At 53.0% G+C, this 16,754-nt stretch overlaps 6 protein-coding genes across 6 annotated transcripts; 3 read left to right on the top strand and 3 right to left on the bottom strand.

The window, feature by feature from the left end:
- Positions 1–39: 39 nt before the first annotated feature.
- Positions 40–1,729, bottom strand: N7458_009147 (Zn(2+) transporter ZRT3; the record flags this gene model as incomplete). Its single annotated transcript, XM_056912529.1, has 3 exons — positions 40–1,416; positions 1,480–1,610; positions 1,678–1,729. 3 exons carry the CDS (start codon positions 1,727–1,729, stop codon positions 40–42), a joined length of 1,560 nt encoding a protein of 519 aa, XP_056761378.1.
- A 1,024-nt stretch (positions 1,730–2,753) lies between these two features.
- N7458_009146 (DNA/RNA non-specific endonuclease) lies at positions 2,754–3,760 on the top strand (the record flags this gene model as incomplete). Its single annotated transcript, XM_056912528.1, has 2 exons — positions 2,754–2,790; positions 2,865–3,760. 2 exons carry the CDS (start codon positions 2,754–2,756, stop codon positions 3,758–3,760), a joined length of 933 nt encoding a protein of 310 aa, XP_056761377.1.
- Positions 3,761–3,967: 207 nt separating this feature from the next.
- N7458_009145 (putative RING finger domain protein) lies at positions 3,968–5,267 on the bottom strand (the record flags this gene model as incomplete). The annotated part of the gene is made up of 4 exons (XM_056912527.1): positions 3,968–4,290; positions 4,367–4,622; positions 4,711–4,821; positions 4,881–5,267. The coding sequence occupies 4 exons, from the start codon at positions 5,265–5,267 to the stop codon at positions 3,968–3,970; spliced, it is 1,077 nt and encodes a 358-aa protein (XP_056761376.1).
- An 857-nt stretch (positions 5,268–6,124) lies between these two features.
- N7458_009144 (Arf family guanine nucleotide exchange factor SYT1) lies at positions 6,125–10,517 on the bottom strand (the record flags this gene model as incomplete). Its single annotated transcript, XM_056912526.1, has 2 exons — positions 6,125–9,957; positions 10,112–10,517. The coding sequence occupies 2 exons, from the start codon at positions 10,515–10,517 to the stop codon at positions 6,125–6,127; spliced, it is 4,239 nt and encodes a 1,412-aa protein (XP_056761375.1).
- A 1,743-nt stretch (positions 10,518–12,260) lies between these two features.
- On the top strand, positions 12,261–13,935 carry N7458_009143 (M14 family metallopeptidase; the record flags this gene model as incomplete). Its single annotated transcript, XM_056912525.1, has 2 exons — positions 12,261–12,644; positions 12,712–13,935. The coding sequence occupies 2 exons, from the start codon at positions 12,261–12,263 to the stop codon at positions 13,933–13,935; spliced, it is 1,608 nt and encodes a 535-aa protein (XP_056761374.1).
- A 381-nt stretch (positions 13,936–14,316) lies between these two features.
- N7458_009142 (uncharacterized protein) lies at positions 14,317–16,126 on the top strand (the record flags this gene model as incomplete). The annotated part of the gene is made up of 2 exons (XM_056912524.1): positions 14,317–14,326; positions 14,730–16,126. 2 exons carry the CDS (start codon positions 14,317–14,319, stop codon positions 16,124–16,126), a joined length of 1,407 nt encoding a protein of 468 aa, XP_056761373.1.
- Between the last annotated feature and the right edge of the window lie 628 nt (positions 16,127–16,754).

Here is a 16,754-nt window from a genome sequence, read left to right as displayed (position 1 = left end):
ACATCACTACTCGTAGAAAGTCAATACTCAAGTTCAAAATCATGCCGTCAAAGCAAAACTGAATCCCATCAATCCCATACCCGCAACAGCAAATACAATGCCCATGTTACGGTGGTGCGTCAGTCCCAAGCCCTCACTGAACAGCTGCAGCGCAACAGAGGTCATTACACCGGCAGTCATGGCGAACATGCCTCCATACACGCCCCATGACGGACCCATTGAATCGTCTCCCGTGTGCCCGGAGCCCCAGATCCAGAGCGCTGCGATGCCAGCGCCGGCGGGTTGACTAATTCCGCCTAGCAAGCTGGACCAGAACATGGCTTTCCAGCGAGAGTTGAGGGCGAGGTAGAGTGGGAGTGCCATGGCGAAACCTTCAACGATGTTGTGAATGAAGAGAGCCAGGAAGACGGTTAGACCGAGGGTGGGATTGGCATGGTTCGTTGCGTAAGTGATGAAACCTTCTGGGAGTTTGTGCAGGGCGATGGCGAGGGAGGTTTGAAGGCCGATTGAGAGGAAGGCGTTTTGTGGGACGTGGTGGTGGTGAGTGGGATCTGAGCCTGGTTTGGCGGCATGACCGCGAGACGGTTGGTCTCCATGGTGATGATGGTTGTGATCATGAGAGTCGTGGTCGTGATCGTGATCGTAATGGTGGTGGTTGTGACTCATATGATCAGAATGGACCTTGTGAGTACGTGATGAAGAGGAAGGCGGCGAAATCGAGTGATTGACATCTTCAGACGAGATTGTCCCCAAGTACCCTGTGTCTGCAGCCGTCTCGACGGAGTCTAGGCTCGGCTCTTGCAAGTCCTGGTCATCCGAGCCCAGCTGCACCTCTATACTTTGAGGTCGTGGCGCTAGCTCAGGCCGAATGACCTCATCCGCGATCACGGTCGGTGGCGGAGAGATACTGGGGCCAAGGACTTTGGTGCATTCGCGTCCACAGGTCTGCGAGAAACCATAGCAGGGTCCGTTCTCATCACAGAGAGGTTTAACACCGCCCATGAGAGAGCTGATGCGTCGGGAAATGACTGCTCGTAGAGATTCCCGCCGCCGTGGACTCGATGTGCGGTCCAACCGTTGTAGCGCTTGCGGCGTAGACTTGGACTGTAGACCTGCAGACCGCAGAAGAGGCGTACGTTCCGTGCTGCCGTTGGTATGTTGGGTATCTGGACGGTCATCGCAGTCTTGCATTTGTTCGCCGCGCTCGGGATCATCTTCCGGGCCGTCATGCGTATGTGCGCAGTCTACCACGTGCGATGGGATGAAGCGATGGAGGAAGCCGGATGCAAGACGGATTACGACCACGCCAACAATAAATAGAGCTGTCAGGATATAGGCGGAGGCGGATGGAGAAAAACCGGCGCGTGTCAGGTAGTCTTTGGAGGTTGGGAGCATGCTGTATAGGGAAGTAAAGAGCTGTTTTGGGGGTTAGAATGGTGGGTAATTGTAGTAACAAGAGACCTAGAGACAAGCACTGACCATTACACCGGCACTCAGACACAGAGAAGCTGACAAAAAGTTATTGCTGTTAGCAATCTGGAACCTCTTGTCATGGGTGATCCGGCGCAAGACAATGTCTGCGCAGATGACGGCCGACCCAAGGACACAGGCTGCATAGGAGAAAGAAGTCAGTGGACGGCTCATAGACAAACAATCAGATAGCATGTTATTACTCACCCACGCCCGAGACGGCGCTCATCACCCAGCCCCGCAAGTCGTTGGCAGCCATGGCGAGTGGGAGGTGGCAGAGAATGGGAACTCCCAGTGATGTCAGTGACAGCCCCAAAGGACTCGGCAGTTGGCGGTCAGCGTCGAGTCGAGAAGTCGCCTCTTAATTTTACTTCCCACCTCACAGATATTTTCAATCGCCTCCCGGATATTAGGGGAAGATGAAGAGAATCAGCCAAGCTAGAGAGGAGATCCTGCCACTCTTGCTCTTGACCTGCAGGTGTCTGAGCTGGGCATTCCCCTGCACACAAGGTCCTCAATTCTTCTGTATTACTGTACTGTACAGTCCTTACTCCGCTCTCCGCAGTCCGCAGCCCTAAAATGCGGGCAGCACCACGACTCGGGGCTTGACCCATCCTCCGGAATATTAACCACTGCAAGATTGGACTTGGGAGAGAACAAACTACTTAACTAACTACCAGAGCTTTCAAACCATACTAACACCTCCGTAGCTGGCCCAATCATGCCTTGCTTGTTCTGGCGTCGAGTCCGCGGGATGCCTTTTGTCAGCCAACCGACCAACGGACCCTCTTGATCTGCAGCTAAACTCGACTGGCCAGTTAGCGCGAGGCTAATTGATCTTCTCACAGCATCTGGTCAATTCGGTGACCAATGACGAACTAATATCATACTGGACTGGACTGGACTTGCCTGTCCACTGACCATCGCACGAGCAACTCATCTGATGCCAGTACTTGGACATGTGACTCGGTGATTGGCTCGTGACTTGTCCAGTCCACAGCGGCCATCAGGTCGATGCTTATGTCATCCACATATTGCCATCACCGCTCTGGTCACCGCCAAGGTCTCCCTCCATACTTTTTAACTTTTGGCCCGTTCAAAAAGGGCTGACTGAGCATGGGCAAAGTGACCGATCTCGGCTGTGGTTGCTGTTGCCTTTTTTTTTTTTCTTGTGATTCGCGCGCGCCAAACAGAAAAGTATAAGTCGCGACGTCTCCGATTGTTCCCCCCCCCTCTCACTCCCAAACCTTCCCCGATATTCACCGGGGACCATTATATAGACAATGTCGAAAGCAACTTTGGCCGTCATCGCGGCTGCCAGTGCAGCCACCGGCGCTGGAGTGACTGCTCTGCTGTACTCCTCCAAATCATCCCCGTCACAGAATCAACAGCAGCAGCACCAGCAGCCGCAACAACAACTCCCCCTCCCCCTTCAATCGCTGGCAACACCAAAGTCCCCACTGCCATCCCAGCACCTCCCCTCGCCGCAAAAGCCACCGCCGGCCCCGTCAACCCCGCCGGCATCCTGCAATATGGCTTCCCAGGCCCCATCGCCGACGAACTCTCCACGCTGCCCCTGCACGGCGCCTACGACCGCCGCACTCGCAACCCGGCCTGGGTGGCCGAGCACATCACCCCGCAATCCCTGGCCCTCAACAATGCCGACCGCAAGCACAGCACCTTCGCCGAGGACACCTCCATCCCGGCCCTGTTCCGCGCCAAACTCGCCGACTACTTCCGCTCCGGCTATGACCGCGGCCACCAGGTGCCCGCCGCAGACGCGAAATGGTCGCAAGGCGCCATGGACGACACCTTCTACCTGAGCAATATGTGCCCGCAGGTCGGCGAGGGGTTCAACCGCGACTACTGGGCGCATTTTGAGGACTTTTGCCGCAAGCTGGCATCGCGGTACCCCTCCGTGCGGGTCGTGACAGGCCCGTTGTATCTGCCTCACCGTGATCCGGATGGGAAGTGGCGCGTTAACTATGAGGTGATTGGCAACCCGCCGAACGTTGCGGTGCCGACGCACTTTTATAAGGTGATTTATGCCGAGGATGGGGCCAATTCGCCCACTAGCAAGGTTGCGCTTGGCGCGTTTGTGCTGCCGAATGCGCGGATCCCGAATGAGAAGAGTCTTTCGGACTTTGAGGTTCCTCTGGAAGCGGTGGAGCGTGCTTCTGGGCTGGAGTTTGCTGCCAAGTTGGATCCTAGCCGTCGCCGTCGGTTGTGCCAGGAGATCAAGTGTGAGATTGTGGTGCGCGAGTTCAACAATGCCAAGAAACGCAGTTAGATGGTGATGTGAGCTCAGTGTTGGGGAGATGTTTTAGGCCCCGGGTGGCCCTGTATATTTTAGGACATTGTTCTTGCATGGTTCGGGCGTTCATTGTTCCTCAATCGAGGGACTGATATCATTCGGTACATTTTACATTAACCTTGCAATTGAAGGCTTTTGTCTAGCGTATTCCTTCCTATTTTTTGGGGGGTTCAATCTGGACATTCAGCATTGGAATGCCACGCCAGCCTTGGTAGCCACATTGCCTCCACCGCCAGCAAACCCCGTGCCTTCCGAGCTAATCTCCACCAGCCCAGGCTGAACAACCTCCTTCTCCTTCTTTTTGGACTTCTTCTTCGCACTCGCCGCATCTCCATTACTCCTATTAGGAGTGATATCCGTCTCACAGACATAGCACAATACCAACCCATGAAGCGCCGCAGTCTTCGCCTGCTCCTCCTTCGAAGCATGCGGATCCGGAACATCGTGTGGAGTCATAAACTTTGTAACACATGGCGAGCAGATCACATGCCCACAAGGTTTCGTCACTAGACTCGACAGGTTAGCAAACACCCGAAACTCAAGATAAGCGCATCAATGCGCCAGTCCGCATCTCGCACGTACGCATAGCTTTCAACCCATTGCTGAGGTTCTTCTTGCAACTGGGACACACGCGCGACACCGTCCCATCCGTGGCCTTTTCTTCCGTGAAATGTACATCGACCAGCGACTTGAGCGAGTAGCTATGTTTATGCGTCTCGTTCGAACCGGGACACATGGGCGTTAGTTTAACGGCCTTGTTAGCGGTGATTTCATCGTGGTCCGTCGACGGCGTCAAGGAAGGGACCCAGAATGATGCGAGTGCTGATTTACTCGAGCCCTGCGTATATCATCAGCATCTCGGACAATTTCTTGTCTGGATACCCGCAGAAAAGCAATGCACGGTATACCAATTGCCATATCCATACCTTCTCATTCTTCACCTCCCTCTTCAACCTCTCCTCCTCCTCCCTCGCAACACGCACCATCTCCTTCCCCCCAACCTCAAAAACCCTCCTCCGCGCCCCATCAACCTCAACCTCCCTCGCCTTAACCGGTTCTTCCTCTCTTTCCTTTTCCCTTTCCCCCTCCCTACTACCGCTAGCCTTCCTCTTCCTCCCCCCTGGAGCCCCATCTCCCCAAGTTCAAAATCCCTCAAATCCCTCCTCCGCGCCTCATCCAACATCCTCTCCTCATCCTCCGCAATCCTTTTCCGTGCCTCCTCCCGCTCTTTCTCCAACCGCTTAATCTCCTGCCGTTGCGCGAGGAGGTCGTTTATTGCGCACTCGCGGCAGAACAGGTCGCCGTTCGTGGCACAGGCGACGACGGGCGCGCGCGCGGGTTGCAGGCAGAGGCGGCAGGAGGCGAAAGGGAGGAAAGAGTCGCGGCTGATTAGGCTGCGTTTTGTGCCCCAGGTTGAGCGTAGGAGGGAGCGTTCGTAGGAGGTGAAGTGGGGGAGGGAGGTGTTCCGTTTTGAGTGGGCCATTGTTGTTGTTGTTGTGGTGGTGGTGGTGGTGGTGGTGGTGTGTTGGTGTGCGCCTGAGAGGCGGGATGGAGGGAGATTGTGTTAGGTGAGAGAGTGCTGGAGGAGTATGAAGTAATTGTCGTCTTTTTGGACGGCAGTATGTTTAGTGCGCTCACCGCTGGGGATACCGCCTTTATATTCGGGAGATGTCATGGTTGGGAAAGTACTGAATGGTCTACTACTAGCTGAAACATGCACAAGTCAATGATAAATGCTTTTGTCTAACATAATCCAGCCCCCGGCATCCCAGTAATCCACAACAAGAAAGCCGAGGGAAACGAGTGTTGCCTTACATCCATTCCATTGCAAATACTCCACAACCAGACCCAAGTCCCGCGTGATGTGTAATGGAAGAAATTCGAGAAACGCCCGAAAAAGAAAGATAAAAGACATAGACATCACACCAAAATGCATCCAATCCAAAACCCCAAAGCCTAAACCGAAACCCAGCCTCCGATGCGAAGACAAAACGAGAGAAGATGGACTAGAAACAAACAAACCAACAGAGACGCAGTGAAATGCAGGAACAAGCCGAGATGTACGAGACTGTCAATGCTGTTGTCATGCAAGTGCCGTGCAGGAAGAGCCCAAGGATGGAAAAGGAACAAATAGAGTGGAAAGATAAGAAACAAAACCACGTGCGAGATAAGATTTGAAATTGAATCGGGGTATAATAGTCGTAATGTAAACAAGAGCAGATCCAGGGAAAGGAAATTGAGTCGAGCTATACAATGATGCAGAGGCGGTGGAGGATGAAAAAGGGATTTAGGGGAGGGAGGTGGATAAGTGAAGATTTGTTGGGAGTGTGGTGCTCATGCTCACGCGCCGACAGCCTGTTGTCGAAGGTTCTCAGAGGAAGGGGTATCGACGACTCGTTCACTAAGCGAAGTAGATGAAGGTGAACCGGTTTCTCCGGGCGCAGTGAGGTGACTGCCGTAGAGGACGGACCCAGTACCAGTGCCCGATGTCGAAGGGGGTTTCTCTTCAGACTCTGACTGGGACTGATCGGGTGCAATCCCTTGCTCCGGCTCGTGATCAGGAACCTCCGAGACTGCGCGCTTAGGCGAGTCAAAGGGTAAGTCATGGGCATCCTTGAAGAAGTCAATGGCTTCATCATAGCTGTGCAGGCTGATTCCCGTAGTTGTGCTAACACTCATGAGCGACTGACGCCGCTCAGTGGGCATGTTATCCGAAGTCACCGACTCGCTGCTACCGACAATCGCCGGATCCGAAGCGCGAGGCTCTTCATGAGGAGTTGGCTTTCGCAGCTTGAGGCGCTCCTCGGGAGGCATGTTCTGCCATTCTGAGCCAAAAGTGATGATGGATGCTTTCTTGCCATGCACGGTGAAGCTAGGTGTCTTCCGGGCAAGGCCACTACTCTCGCCTCCGTCGTCCTCGGGACCGCCAACGCTTGATACAGAATCCCGATTCTTCTTGTGGCGCGAGTGATGTCGGTGAACATGATGCGGTTCACGGAGACTTCGGTGGAGGCTGCGACGCACGCGGCTAGGCCTGTTATCGCTCTGGAAGACTTCGGACGACTCGTCGGGCTTGTTCTCTGCTTCATCTTCCGGCACGGTACTGGAAGGTTTGCGTGGCGGAGGCGAGCTCCCGAGTTCAAGTAGACCCGTCTCTCTTAGGAAGCGCTCTTCACCATCATCATCATAGCTAACGGGTGAAGTGATTTTGGATGCCCGAGATCCAAGGCTGGCGCCATCAAACTTGCTCCCGCGGCTGAGCACCGAGGCTTCCCGCTCGAGATGTGAATCACTCTCCGGCCGACCCTCAGACACAATGGCAATGGAGAGTGGCCGCCCAACTCGGCTAACATCGGAGGAGGTAGTAGATGTTGGTATACTGGGTCGTCGCATTTCCTCCGTCGAAGGTTCACTCAGAAGACCGGTGTCAACGGAAGGTTTCTCGGCGGGGTTCACAGCAGACGATTCAGCAGGGATATCGTGGCTCGATGCGGTGTGGACGATGCTAGGTGCGGCGTGAACGCTGGGCTCAGAGGCGATTGACGGTCCAGAGACAGAAGCCACCCGTGCAGGCTCAGCCTGGGTTGATACGGTTTGTCCAGCCACAGACCCTGTCCGCTCTTCCGGCACAGACTCGTCCTCTCCAAGATCCCGAAGGAGAACTGCACGGTAGCACTTGTTGCGCCAGATGTCCTGTCGAACCCACTTGAGTTTCGCAGCCATACGAGCTGCCGCCATGATCACGTTTTCACGCGCGCGAGGAGTGGCCGGGGTCAAGACTTGCAAGTGTCGAGCGTTTCGCAGAAGATCTTCCAGTTGCCTTTGAGTGACAAACAGCTTCTCGTTGGTGTCACGAATCTTTTGACTCATGAGCTGCCGACGAGCTGCGACAAACTCGGCCACAATGTCATTGTCGATACTGGGCGACTCAGGCTCTTTGTCCCCAGACTGGTGAGACCCAAGCGATGAGATGGATCCAACACGCTGGCTCTTGCGGTACCGCTGGCCCTCGTAATTTGTAGCAATCATGCCTTTGGTACGGACCCCGGTGGTTCGGAAAGCGGCAGCATAGTTGAGCTTGGCGATCCAGTCGTTCATTTCGGGCTCAGAGGTTGCCAAGAAGACTTCTTCCAAGGCATCGTGCCGGACAAACGAGAAGGCGTGCTTGTGTTTCTTGTAACTGCTATCCAGCAGGGCTACCGCATCATTCGTAGACATGATGCCATCCGGTTTGAATTCAGCCAGGGGAGGCCGGAAAACAAGCGTGCCTTTGCGCCCATTCTTCACATACGCGTCGTGTTGAGCCATCAATGATCGTACCCAAGTCACGTTTCGGAAGAAGTAGAGTTGGGAGAATGTCAGAACCGCACCCCATTCGGCCCAAGGCGATCGCGCCCGCTTCTTCTTCGGATCCTTCCGCCAGAGCAAGCCGACCTTGGCCACCTTGATGTCCACGAGACCTGGGTGTGAGTCGGCTGGGTTATCAAGACTTCCTTGCATGAATGCATCGGGCCGCGAGCGCAGAGAAATGATTTGCAAAATGCCAGACTTGGTAAAAGCCTGGTGAAGATCATCCATATCAGGCAGGCCGCTGGTTCCAACGTGATCGTAAGTGTCGTCGAGATCCATCACCTCCTTGAGACTGGGCTTCAACGTTCCCAGCTTGTTATCCATGATGAGCATGTAAGGATCTACAGGTTCCCTTGCCATCAATGGCAAATGATCAGAGCTGGTGCTTTTGAATAAGGCTCGCCGAGGTTTCGCAAGATGACGATCGCGAAGGTTTGCATCCTCAACGTGGATAAAGGGTGTATATGAGATATTTTCGTAGAAGCATTCGAGAATGTCTTCTGCAATACCCTCTCCACGACAATTCTTGACGTAATCAGACTTCTGCATCTTACGCTTATTGTTCTTGTTGAACACGTCTGTATGCAGGATGAGAATGGAGAATGCAATGAAATAAGCTTGGTCCGTCGAGGCAAAGATTCCAGGGTTGCATTCGTGATAGCGATCGGCGAACGCTTGCAGGAACCGGTCGATCTGCTGGGTCTCCTTGGGCAATTCCACTTCCATCAAAAGCTTGCGAATGGCCATGTCGATCGGGTCACCAAAGTACGAAAATGATCGCATGTACTTCCGCAGTCCAACTTTGTAGAATTCATCGTCCGACTGAGCGAGAACACCTCCAATCATGCCGCGTGGTAGATTCTCCTCCAGCTTCGTCAGATATGCGGCCGGGGTCTCTCCTTCTTCGGGGGCAGGAATTGGCGGAAGATCCGCCTTGGCCGGGGTCGCTGCGCCGCCTATTCCGGGGGAACCATTGCGAGGGATCGGCGGCTCGGAGTTCTGTCTCAATCGCTGCGAGATACTAAAGATGTCGCCAAAGCTCTTCCGTCCACTGGTGGAAGTGGAAGTCCGTCCAGATGATGCTAAATAAGGAACTTGCGATGTTTCATCAACGTGGTTCTCGGCAAGGGATCCCATGGTGGAAGATCTGCCACGACCCTTATGGGAGGGGTTAGATCGAATGGACCGAGCCGAGTTTGTCGAATCATTGCGGAGGAGTGGCGGTGCGCTGGGCCCAGCCAGGCCAACCGCGGACCGTGATGGAGATGGGAGGGGTGAGACCTGATCATGATCCGAGCCATCTGATTTCGGGGTCTCCGCTGGCGGGAACTTGTTTGATGTTGGCGGGAGCTTCGGGGGTAGCGGGAACAAGGGGCTGCGGTGTCGCTTCAATCGGGGCATATGGAAACGCTTGCTGGTTGATGCTTGGCCATCGCGGGGGAAGTTGGTTCTGAATGTCTGATCTCCATAGCTCTGATCTGATCGGGAAGACTCTGAGAATCGTGCATCTGTGACTGATACTGATGATCGCTGGGACTCGTTAAACGCCTGATCTCGACCCCCACTTCGTATTGACGTCGTTGAGAGTCTCCCCGGCTCCTCCGGGGCTGATGTCTGAAATGTCGAGAGACTCGAGTCGGCGATTTGCGAGTCGGACGATCCCTGATGCTTTCGTTCCGATCTGCGGGGGAAGTCTCCTGAGCCTCGGGATAGATCCTCCATGGAGTGCTTGCGAGACGAGGGTAGAAGCCTGAGTTTATGTCGCTGCTTGATCGGCTGATCGAGTTCGTGGCTAGTTGGGGCGGTGGTGATGATCTTGGGAGCTTCAAAGCAGGTCAGCCACAGGTTCCTCAATTGTACATGTCTTGGGGGTATTATTCCCAGATTGCAAGCTCGGTCGCTACCAATGGCCTGGCCCAAATGTGGAAACCATGCTAGACATGTCCCCGCGCTCGCTAGATAGGTGGGTGCACTTACGTGGGAGCGACGGGATGGGGGGAGTTTCCTCAGCCTTCGCATAGGACTTGGAAAGCTGTGGATCCGAGGCATGACGCAGTCTCATGAAGCTGAATCGATTTCTCCGCAAGCTAGGGGTATCCCCCGTCGAGGGGCCTGCAGCAAAACCCGCCCGCGCGACTCCAGCCTCTGGCCCCCTCCCGCCGGGGGGTTGCAATCGTGGCGCGGTCCCATCGCCGTTTGCGACAAGCTCTTCTGAATCGGCTAGGTCCGAGAAACGAGGGGTCGATTCAGAGTATCTGGGTTCGTTGATCGGGGCCAGGGGACGAGGGAGGTGTTCGCTGCGACGAGTCTGGGGTTGGGATTCAATGGTACTTTGGCGCTTGGAGCTCCCATCGGCGACGAGTCGCAGGCCTTTCCAATGCATGGCTACGGGAAAACCGAGGTGATCCGACCCATGCGTGGCCGTGGGATGAGCCCAGCTGGTTAGAAAGGTAGAACTCGAAAAAAAGAGGAGGATGGGGATGTTTGAGAAATGATGGAAGTTCAGTGGACTTGGGCTTGCATGGCGACGTGGAGTGTTCCAGAACGCGGTGGGAATTCGGAGGTGGAGAGCGCCCGTCGTCAGCTCGAGAAGGAAAAAAGGGGAACGCGGGAACCACGAAAAAGGGAGGGGCGGTGCTGGGAGACTCCGCCGGATTGAAGAACGAGAATGCAAACGAGGTCCGCTTTTGTTTTGCAACGCGCCACACGATTGGGACTCAACCGGATCGGTAATCGAAGGAGGCTTTGCTTGTTCGAGGGTGTGAATACCGAGGGACCATTCGAGACTGGAGAACGAGAGGAGAGAGCGAGGAGGGGTAAGGGCCAAGGCAGACGGATTTCGGGGTAGTCGACGGCTGCCCTGAGCGCGGTGACGTGAGGGGAACCAGTGTGAAGACTCGGACAGGAATGAGATGATATTCCCCTGGTGAATCGAGAATAGAACAGGTCGATGCAATGCTAACTACATAGAGGACTATTATTATGATCGGTGCTACTATTGGCGCGACGGTAGATAGTTCGTACTCCTCGTATAATTATGAATTTATAGTCCGGAGTGCATCATACCCCATTATGAGGATGTCCTGGCGAGACATGTCCCAGCAATATTCGCATGACGGCGCCCGTTGGAGCGGATTCGAGACATCCGATGGAGAAAGACAATTCTCAACGTAAAATCCAAACATTCTAGACTGCAGCGTGGTCGGAGGAGTGGGGATCTTGAGGTCTAGACTGGCGAGAAGCGATAATAATAGACGATCGATACACTCGGTGGGCTCTCGGGGTCAGTATCTCTATTGTCTATCTCTTGTATATTTCATTACGGTAGAAAGTCAACCAACCTTGAATCCAATGCATCTCAACTTCCAGTGAAAGTAGATCGACCTTGCTGGGTCTACCGTTAACTGGTTGCCCGGCCGTGGAAGAGGGAGTACTAGTTCTAGAACACTCACACTCCCAGGAGCATGAACGGGTTCGCCGCAACGATGTAGAGACATGGAACATACCCAGAAGATCCTATTGGACAGTGTAGAAAGACATCAGTTGAGTGATTTACGGATATACTGGATGTCACGTACTATAGAGCTACGAACCTTACGGGACTGCCAACCTGGACGCCGGTGATGATGTACAGGGATATACATCTCGGCATAGTTCTACAGATACCCCCCGTTGCATATTGTCGAGTTAGATCCTTTTGAGCTTCTTAGTTAGCTTGGTCTAAAGTTTATCTGATATATTGGTACTCAGACCTAACACCAACACTTCTGGATCGCCTCTTACTCCACATCCAGATCCGTTTTTCGTCTGGCCACTGACGTATGGATGGCCAAGCCACTCCCGTGAATTCGCCTGCCTGGCAGCTCTCCAGTAACTCAAGCTTCAATTCTTAAACAAGATTATTGTCTGTATCTTCTGTGTACAATTACATACTATGCCTGCGCCGATTTAATCCTCTTTTGGTTTATCGGTCCTTATCGCTTGTCTCCGCAGTTCCTCCTCCTCCACCACCGTAACCGGCTGACAACTACTCTCTCCACTTGGTCTGATCCGTTCTCTCAAATCTTTCTGATACAAACCACTCCACCCTCGACTGGCATCGCCCTCGGCCACCCTCACGCCCGTGATGCGTGTTCTTCCCTCCCTCCTTCTCTTTTCGGCCCTTTGCCCACCTATCTCGGCTGTCCCTGCGGGTTCCAGCATCAACTCCGGTCCACAGCCGCCTCTCCAGCCCATCAACCTGCTCGCCCTGCCCTCCAACCCGCACCGTCCATGGACTCGCCTGCGTGACTGGGTCATTGAAACAGTCTGGGGTCTGCCTCGGTCCTGTCCCAAGCATACCAGTATCCCCTCCAACGTGCGCGATCGCTACGGCAGCGATGTCGTTCTCCGCTTTCATCTGCGTCATCCCGACGACGCGGAGGCACTGGCCTCGGCATCGAGGGTATTGGTGCTAGATGTCTGGGCCATCACGGCGCAATATGTAGATATCCGACTCGCCGAAGATACGGTATGTATACTTTTCTCCATCATCGTACAACTGTTTCGCCTCCATAATTGGCCTAACTGTTGACTAGATCCCTTCTCTCCTCGACCTGCTGCCTCCTTCCCTCCGCGCCTCCCATACACCCCTCATGGACGACCTGGTCGATATGATCTACAACACTTACCCAAGACACCTACACATTTCATCCGACACAGAACCCGATTTCAGATCCGGGAGCCGACGGACTGCCACCGCACCGGTCGGCGACGTCTTTTTCCTCGACTATCAGCCGCTATCTGTTATCACGCAATGGATGCGTCTGATGGCCTCAATGTTTCCCAAGCATGCCCACTTTACCAGCATTGGTGTTTCCTACGAGGGGCGTGATATTCACGCTCTGCAAGTTGGAGCCTCCCCTTCTCCGTCAGAGCCGACTGGTCCGCGCAAGACCATCGTCGTCGTGGGCGGCAGCCACGCGCGAGAGTGGATCAGTACCTCCACGGTTACATACGTCGCATACAGCCTTATCACCCAGTATGGCCATTCAGCTGAGGTTACCCGCCTCCTGCACGAGTATGAATGGGTATTGATCCCAACCCTGAACCCGGATGGATACGTCTACTCGTGGGAGTCGGATCGTCTATGGCGCAAGAACCGGCAACCTACAGGTCTCCCGCTGTGCCGGGGAGTCGATCTCGACCGCGCTTGGGACTTCGAGTGGGATGGCGAGTCGACCCGGTCAAACCCTTGCTCCGAAAATTACGCAGGTTCAGAGCCATTCGAGGCGTTGGAGTCCCACCGGCTGGCCCAGTGGGCGCAGAATGAGACCGATAGCGGCCGTGCCGATATCGTAGGCTTCTTGGACCTTCACTCGTACTCGCAGCAGATCTTGTATCCTTACTCGTATAGCTGCTCCTCTGTACCCCCGACGCTGGAAAGCCTCGAGGAACTGGGTCTTGGTTTGGCCAAGGCTATTCGCCAGTCTACTCACGAGTCTTACGATGTGACCTCCGCTTGCGAGGGTATCCTGCCAAATGGCGAAGCCGCACAAATTAGCTCAGGTGGCAGCGCTCTCGACTGGTTCTATCACAAGCTGCATGCTACGTACTCGTTCCAGATCAAGCTGCGGGATCGTGGGTCCTACGGCTTCTTGCTGCCACCAGAGCACATTGTCCCCACGGGCCGGGAGATCTTCCACGCGGTGTTGACGTTTGGCAGATTCGTCTGGGGTGAGAAGATCGTAGAACATGACGATGACATCCCAGCCATCAAGCCTCCGTTTAATTTCGAACAGAAGCCGCTGTCAATGAAGTAGATGATCTGCTACCGTGTGAAACCTGTGATGACTTACCTGCATGTACTTATGTTAGGCGTTTGGGGATTTCTGATTTCTTTTTGCTGGATATTTATGTACAGGATTGTACATATTAGGCTCTTCTCGGGATCTCTTCTCAGGAGGTGAATCCGTTTGATGCGATCTAGGCATCAAGTATGACGAGACACGATCAAAATTAATTAACTTTGAACAGTAACACCACTAGTCACCGAACACAGTAGATTGAGTCATGTTCGTGTAAATCAAAGTTTGTTAGAGGAAGCTAAATCCATAGAAGCAGTAGATAACTCGAAAGGCGTATGTATGATACATATGCGACTGTATGCACTTTACTGTTCCGCTGTGTCCACTTCGCCCATAATGTCCACAAGTGTGCACTGTCCACTCATTGTCCACCACTTGGAGTCAGCGGATATCCAAGATCATCAAATCGACAAAGCTGTTTAGGCAAAAGGTTTAACCGAGCCTTGTAGTTTCCTTTCACAGTGTTCCCTCAAAATGAAATCCCTATTGGAATTTTGTGAGCAGTTCAACGTTTTTGTAACAAGATCCGCTTTGATTCTCCCCAGATTCCTCTAGCGGGATATCCGAAACTATGTCCGCGCCACCCCTTTCAATCTCAAGCGTTTAGACCTGGTTGATATTTAAGCTACTGACATGCGTTTCAATTATACTCACTGGCAGTACAAGTTACGAACGGCAAAATGTCTATCATATATAACAACCCCATCATTCCTTGATTCGCACCCGATCCATCTATCGTCTTCGTCAAGGACACTTTTTTCCTTGTCAATTCGTCATTTCACATATTCCCCGGTCTACCAATTTATGCGTCGAGGGATCTAGCATCTTGGACACACATCGGTACGTACCCGACAACCGCATTTTCCTTGACGGGTCCATTGCTAACGCCCAGGAAGGAAATGCAATCAACAAGACAACCCAACTTGATCTCTCAAACGCAACAACGGATGCATTCCCGATCGGCCCAAACAAGAACCTTGTCGCTACACTGGGTCTCTTCGCTCCAACGATCCGGTGGCATAACGGTGTATTCTACATAATATGCACAAACGCGTCTCAGAAGAAGGGTGAGGATCTTCGCACCGACAATTTTATTATCACGTCAACGAATATCTGGGCCAATGAATGGAGTGAAGCCATTTGGTTTGACTATGATGGTATTGATCCCAGTTTGTTGTTCGATGATAGTACGGGCAAAGTATATGTTCAGGCTTCGTGGAGGGAGGGAGACTTGGCCGATCGAAATTGCTCGATCAGACAGTTTGAGATTGATGTTACGACTGGAAAGAGAGTTTCTGATATCAGGGTTATCTGGAAGGGGAGTGAGAGCAGCAGCGATGGCAAGAGCGATATTGAAGGACCGCATATGTACCGGAAAGATGGATTTTATTATCTTCTCGCTGCGGATGGTGGTACTTTCGAGGATCATAAGGTTGTCATGGCGCGTTCCAGAAATATCTGGGGTCCCTTCGAGGTCTACGACCAGAATCCCGTGCTTACTGCCGCCGGCACGGACGAGTATGTTCAGAATGTTGGGCATGCTGATCTGTTCCAGGATGGATTGGGGACTTGGTGGGCTGTTGCTTTGGGAGTGAGAAACGAGGCTGGAGGTCGAACACCGATCGGACGAGAAACATTTTTGATCCCTGTGGACTGGCCTGCTGGTGAATGGCCGGTATTTGGTCGCGCGAGAATGCAGTTTGAACGACTTGCCCTCCCTGAGACGGACCCGATACCCAAGCCTACAGAGCGGATTGATGATGTCTACATTCGCGATGCGAAATTGGATCGTTACAAATTCTCTACGGATGGCTCCTTGATTACGCTCGTTCCGTCGGTGCGAGACGTATCAGCAACACATGGTACAACAACATTCGTCGGGAAACGGCAAAGATCCTCTTGCTGCATCGCAACTGCAACTATTCACGTTCCCACAGACCCGGATTTGAGGGCTGGGCTGGCTCTTTACAAGGAGGATGCTCGCCACGTCGAGCTTTGTTATGATAGCAATACAGGAAAAGTGACACTGGAAGCTTGCTTCAAATTGAAGGGAGAACCGAATATTATGGCGGAAATTGCGATTACGAGTCAGAAAGTCCAGATGAGAATATGCGCAACTACTTTGGCGTATGATTTTTCTATCTGAATGGAGAGTGCATCTGAATGGACTTTTCTGGGGTCAATTGACGCCCTTGAAATGACGGCGTGTAACTTCAATTTGACGGTGTTGGGCGTATTTGCGAATATGGCGAGGGATGGGGAAAGTGCTGGTATTGTAGAGATGGAAAATTTCTCTGTTTCTTGATGACAGCTATAAATGTTAGGATGCTCATGATAATTACGAAGCAAGGAGGAACTGTCGACGTTAAGTGTGGCGCCACTGATAATTGACCCGTGACTATACAGTGTATCCTCAAAGAAGAGTATGCGGTCTGGAATCGAAGCGCGAATGAATTATCGAGAAACTGGGAAATTGCTGTAAAGTCGGAAATGAAAAAGCCGCTCATGCTGAATCTGTACTTTACCAAATCCCAAGGTAACCCTTTTCCTCCTCCAAAGCGCATATGCCTGCATGAGTCGATTCTTCCATGTAATGTTTATCATCGTGGAGCATGAAAAATCCCTTATGCATAGATGTAGTGTAGTCCAGATTGATCGTCGGATATTCCGAGCTCCCAATATCTTGGATTTTTCAACTCACATGATCCGTTGATTGGCAATATTTCAACAAGGTCGTTTAAGGTGGACAGTACAAGGTCCAGGTGGACAGTGTA

The sequence above is a fragment of the Penicillium daleae genome (assembly GCF_028827525.1).
Source record: "Penicillium daleae strain IBT 16125 chromosome Unknown utg000008l_segment0_segment0, whole genome shotgun sequence".
NCBI classification, from domain to species: domain Eukaryota; kingdom Fungi; phylum Ascomycota; class Eurotiomycetes; order Eurotiales; family Aspergillaceae; genus Penicillium; species Penicillium daleae.
Note: the sequence above shows the minus strand (reverse complement) of the source record. Positions and strands in the feature narration are given on the sequence as shown.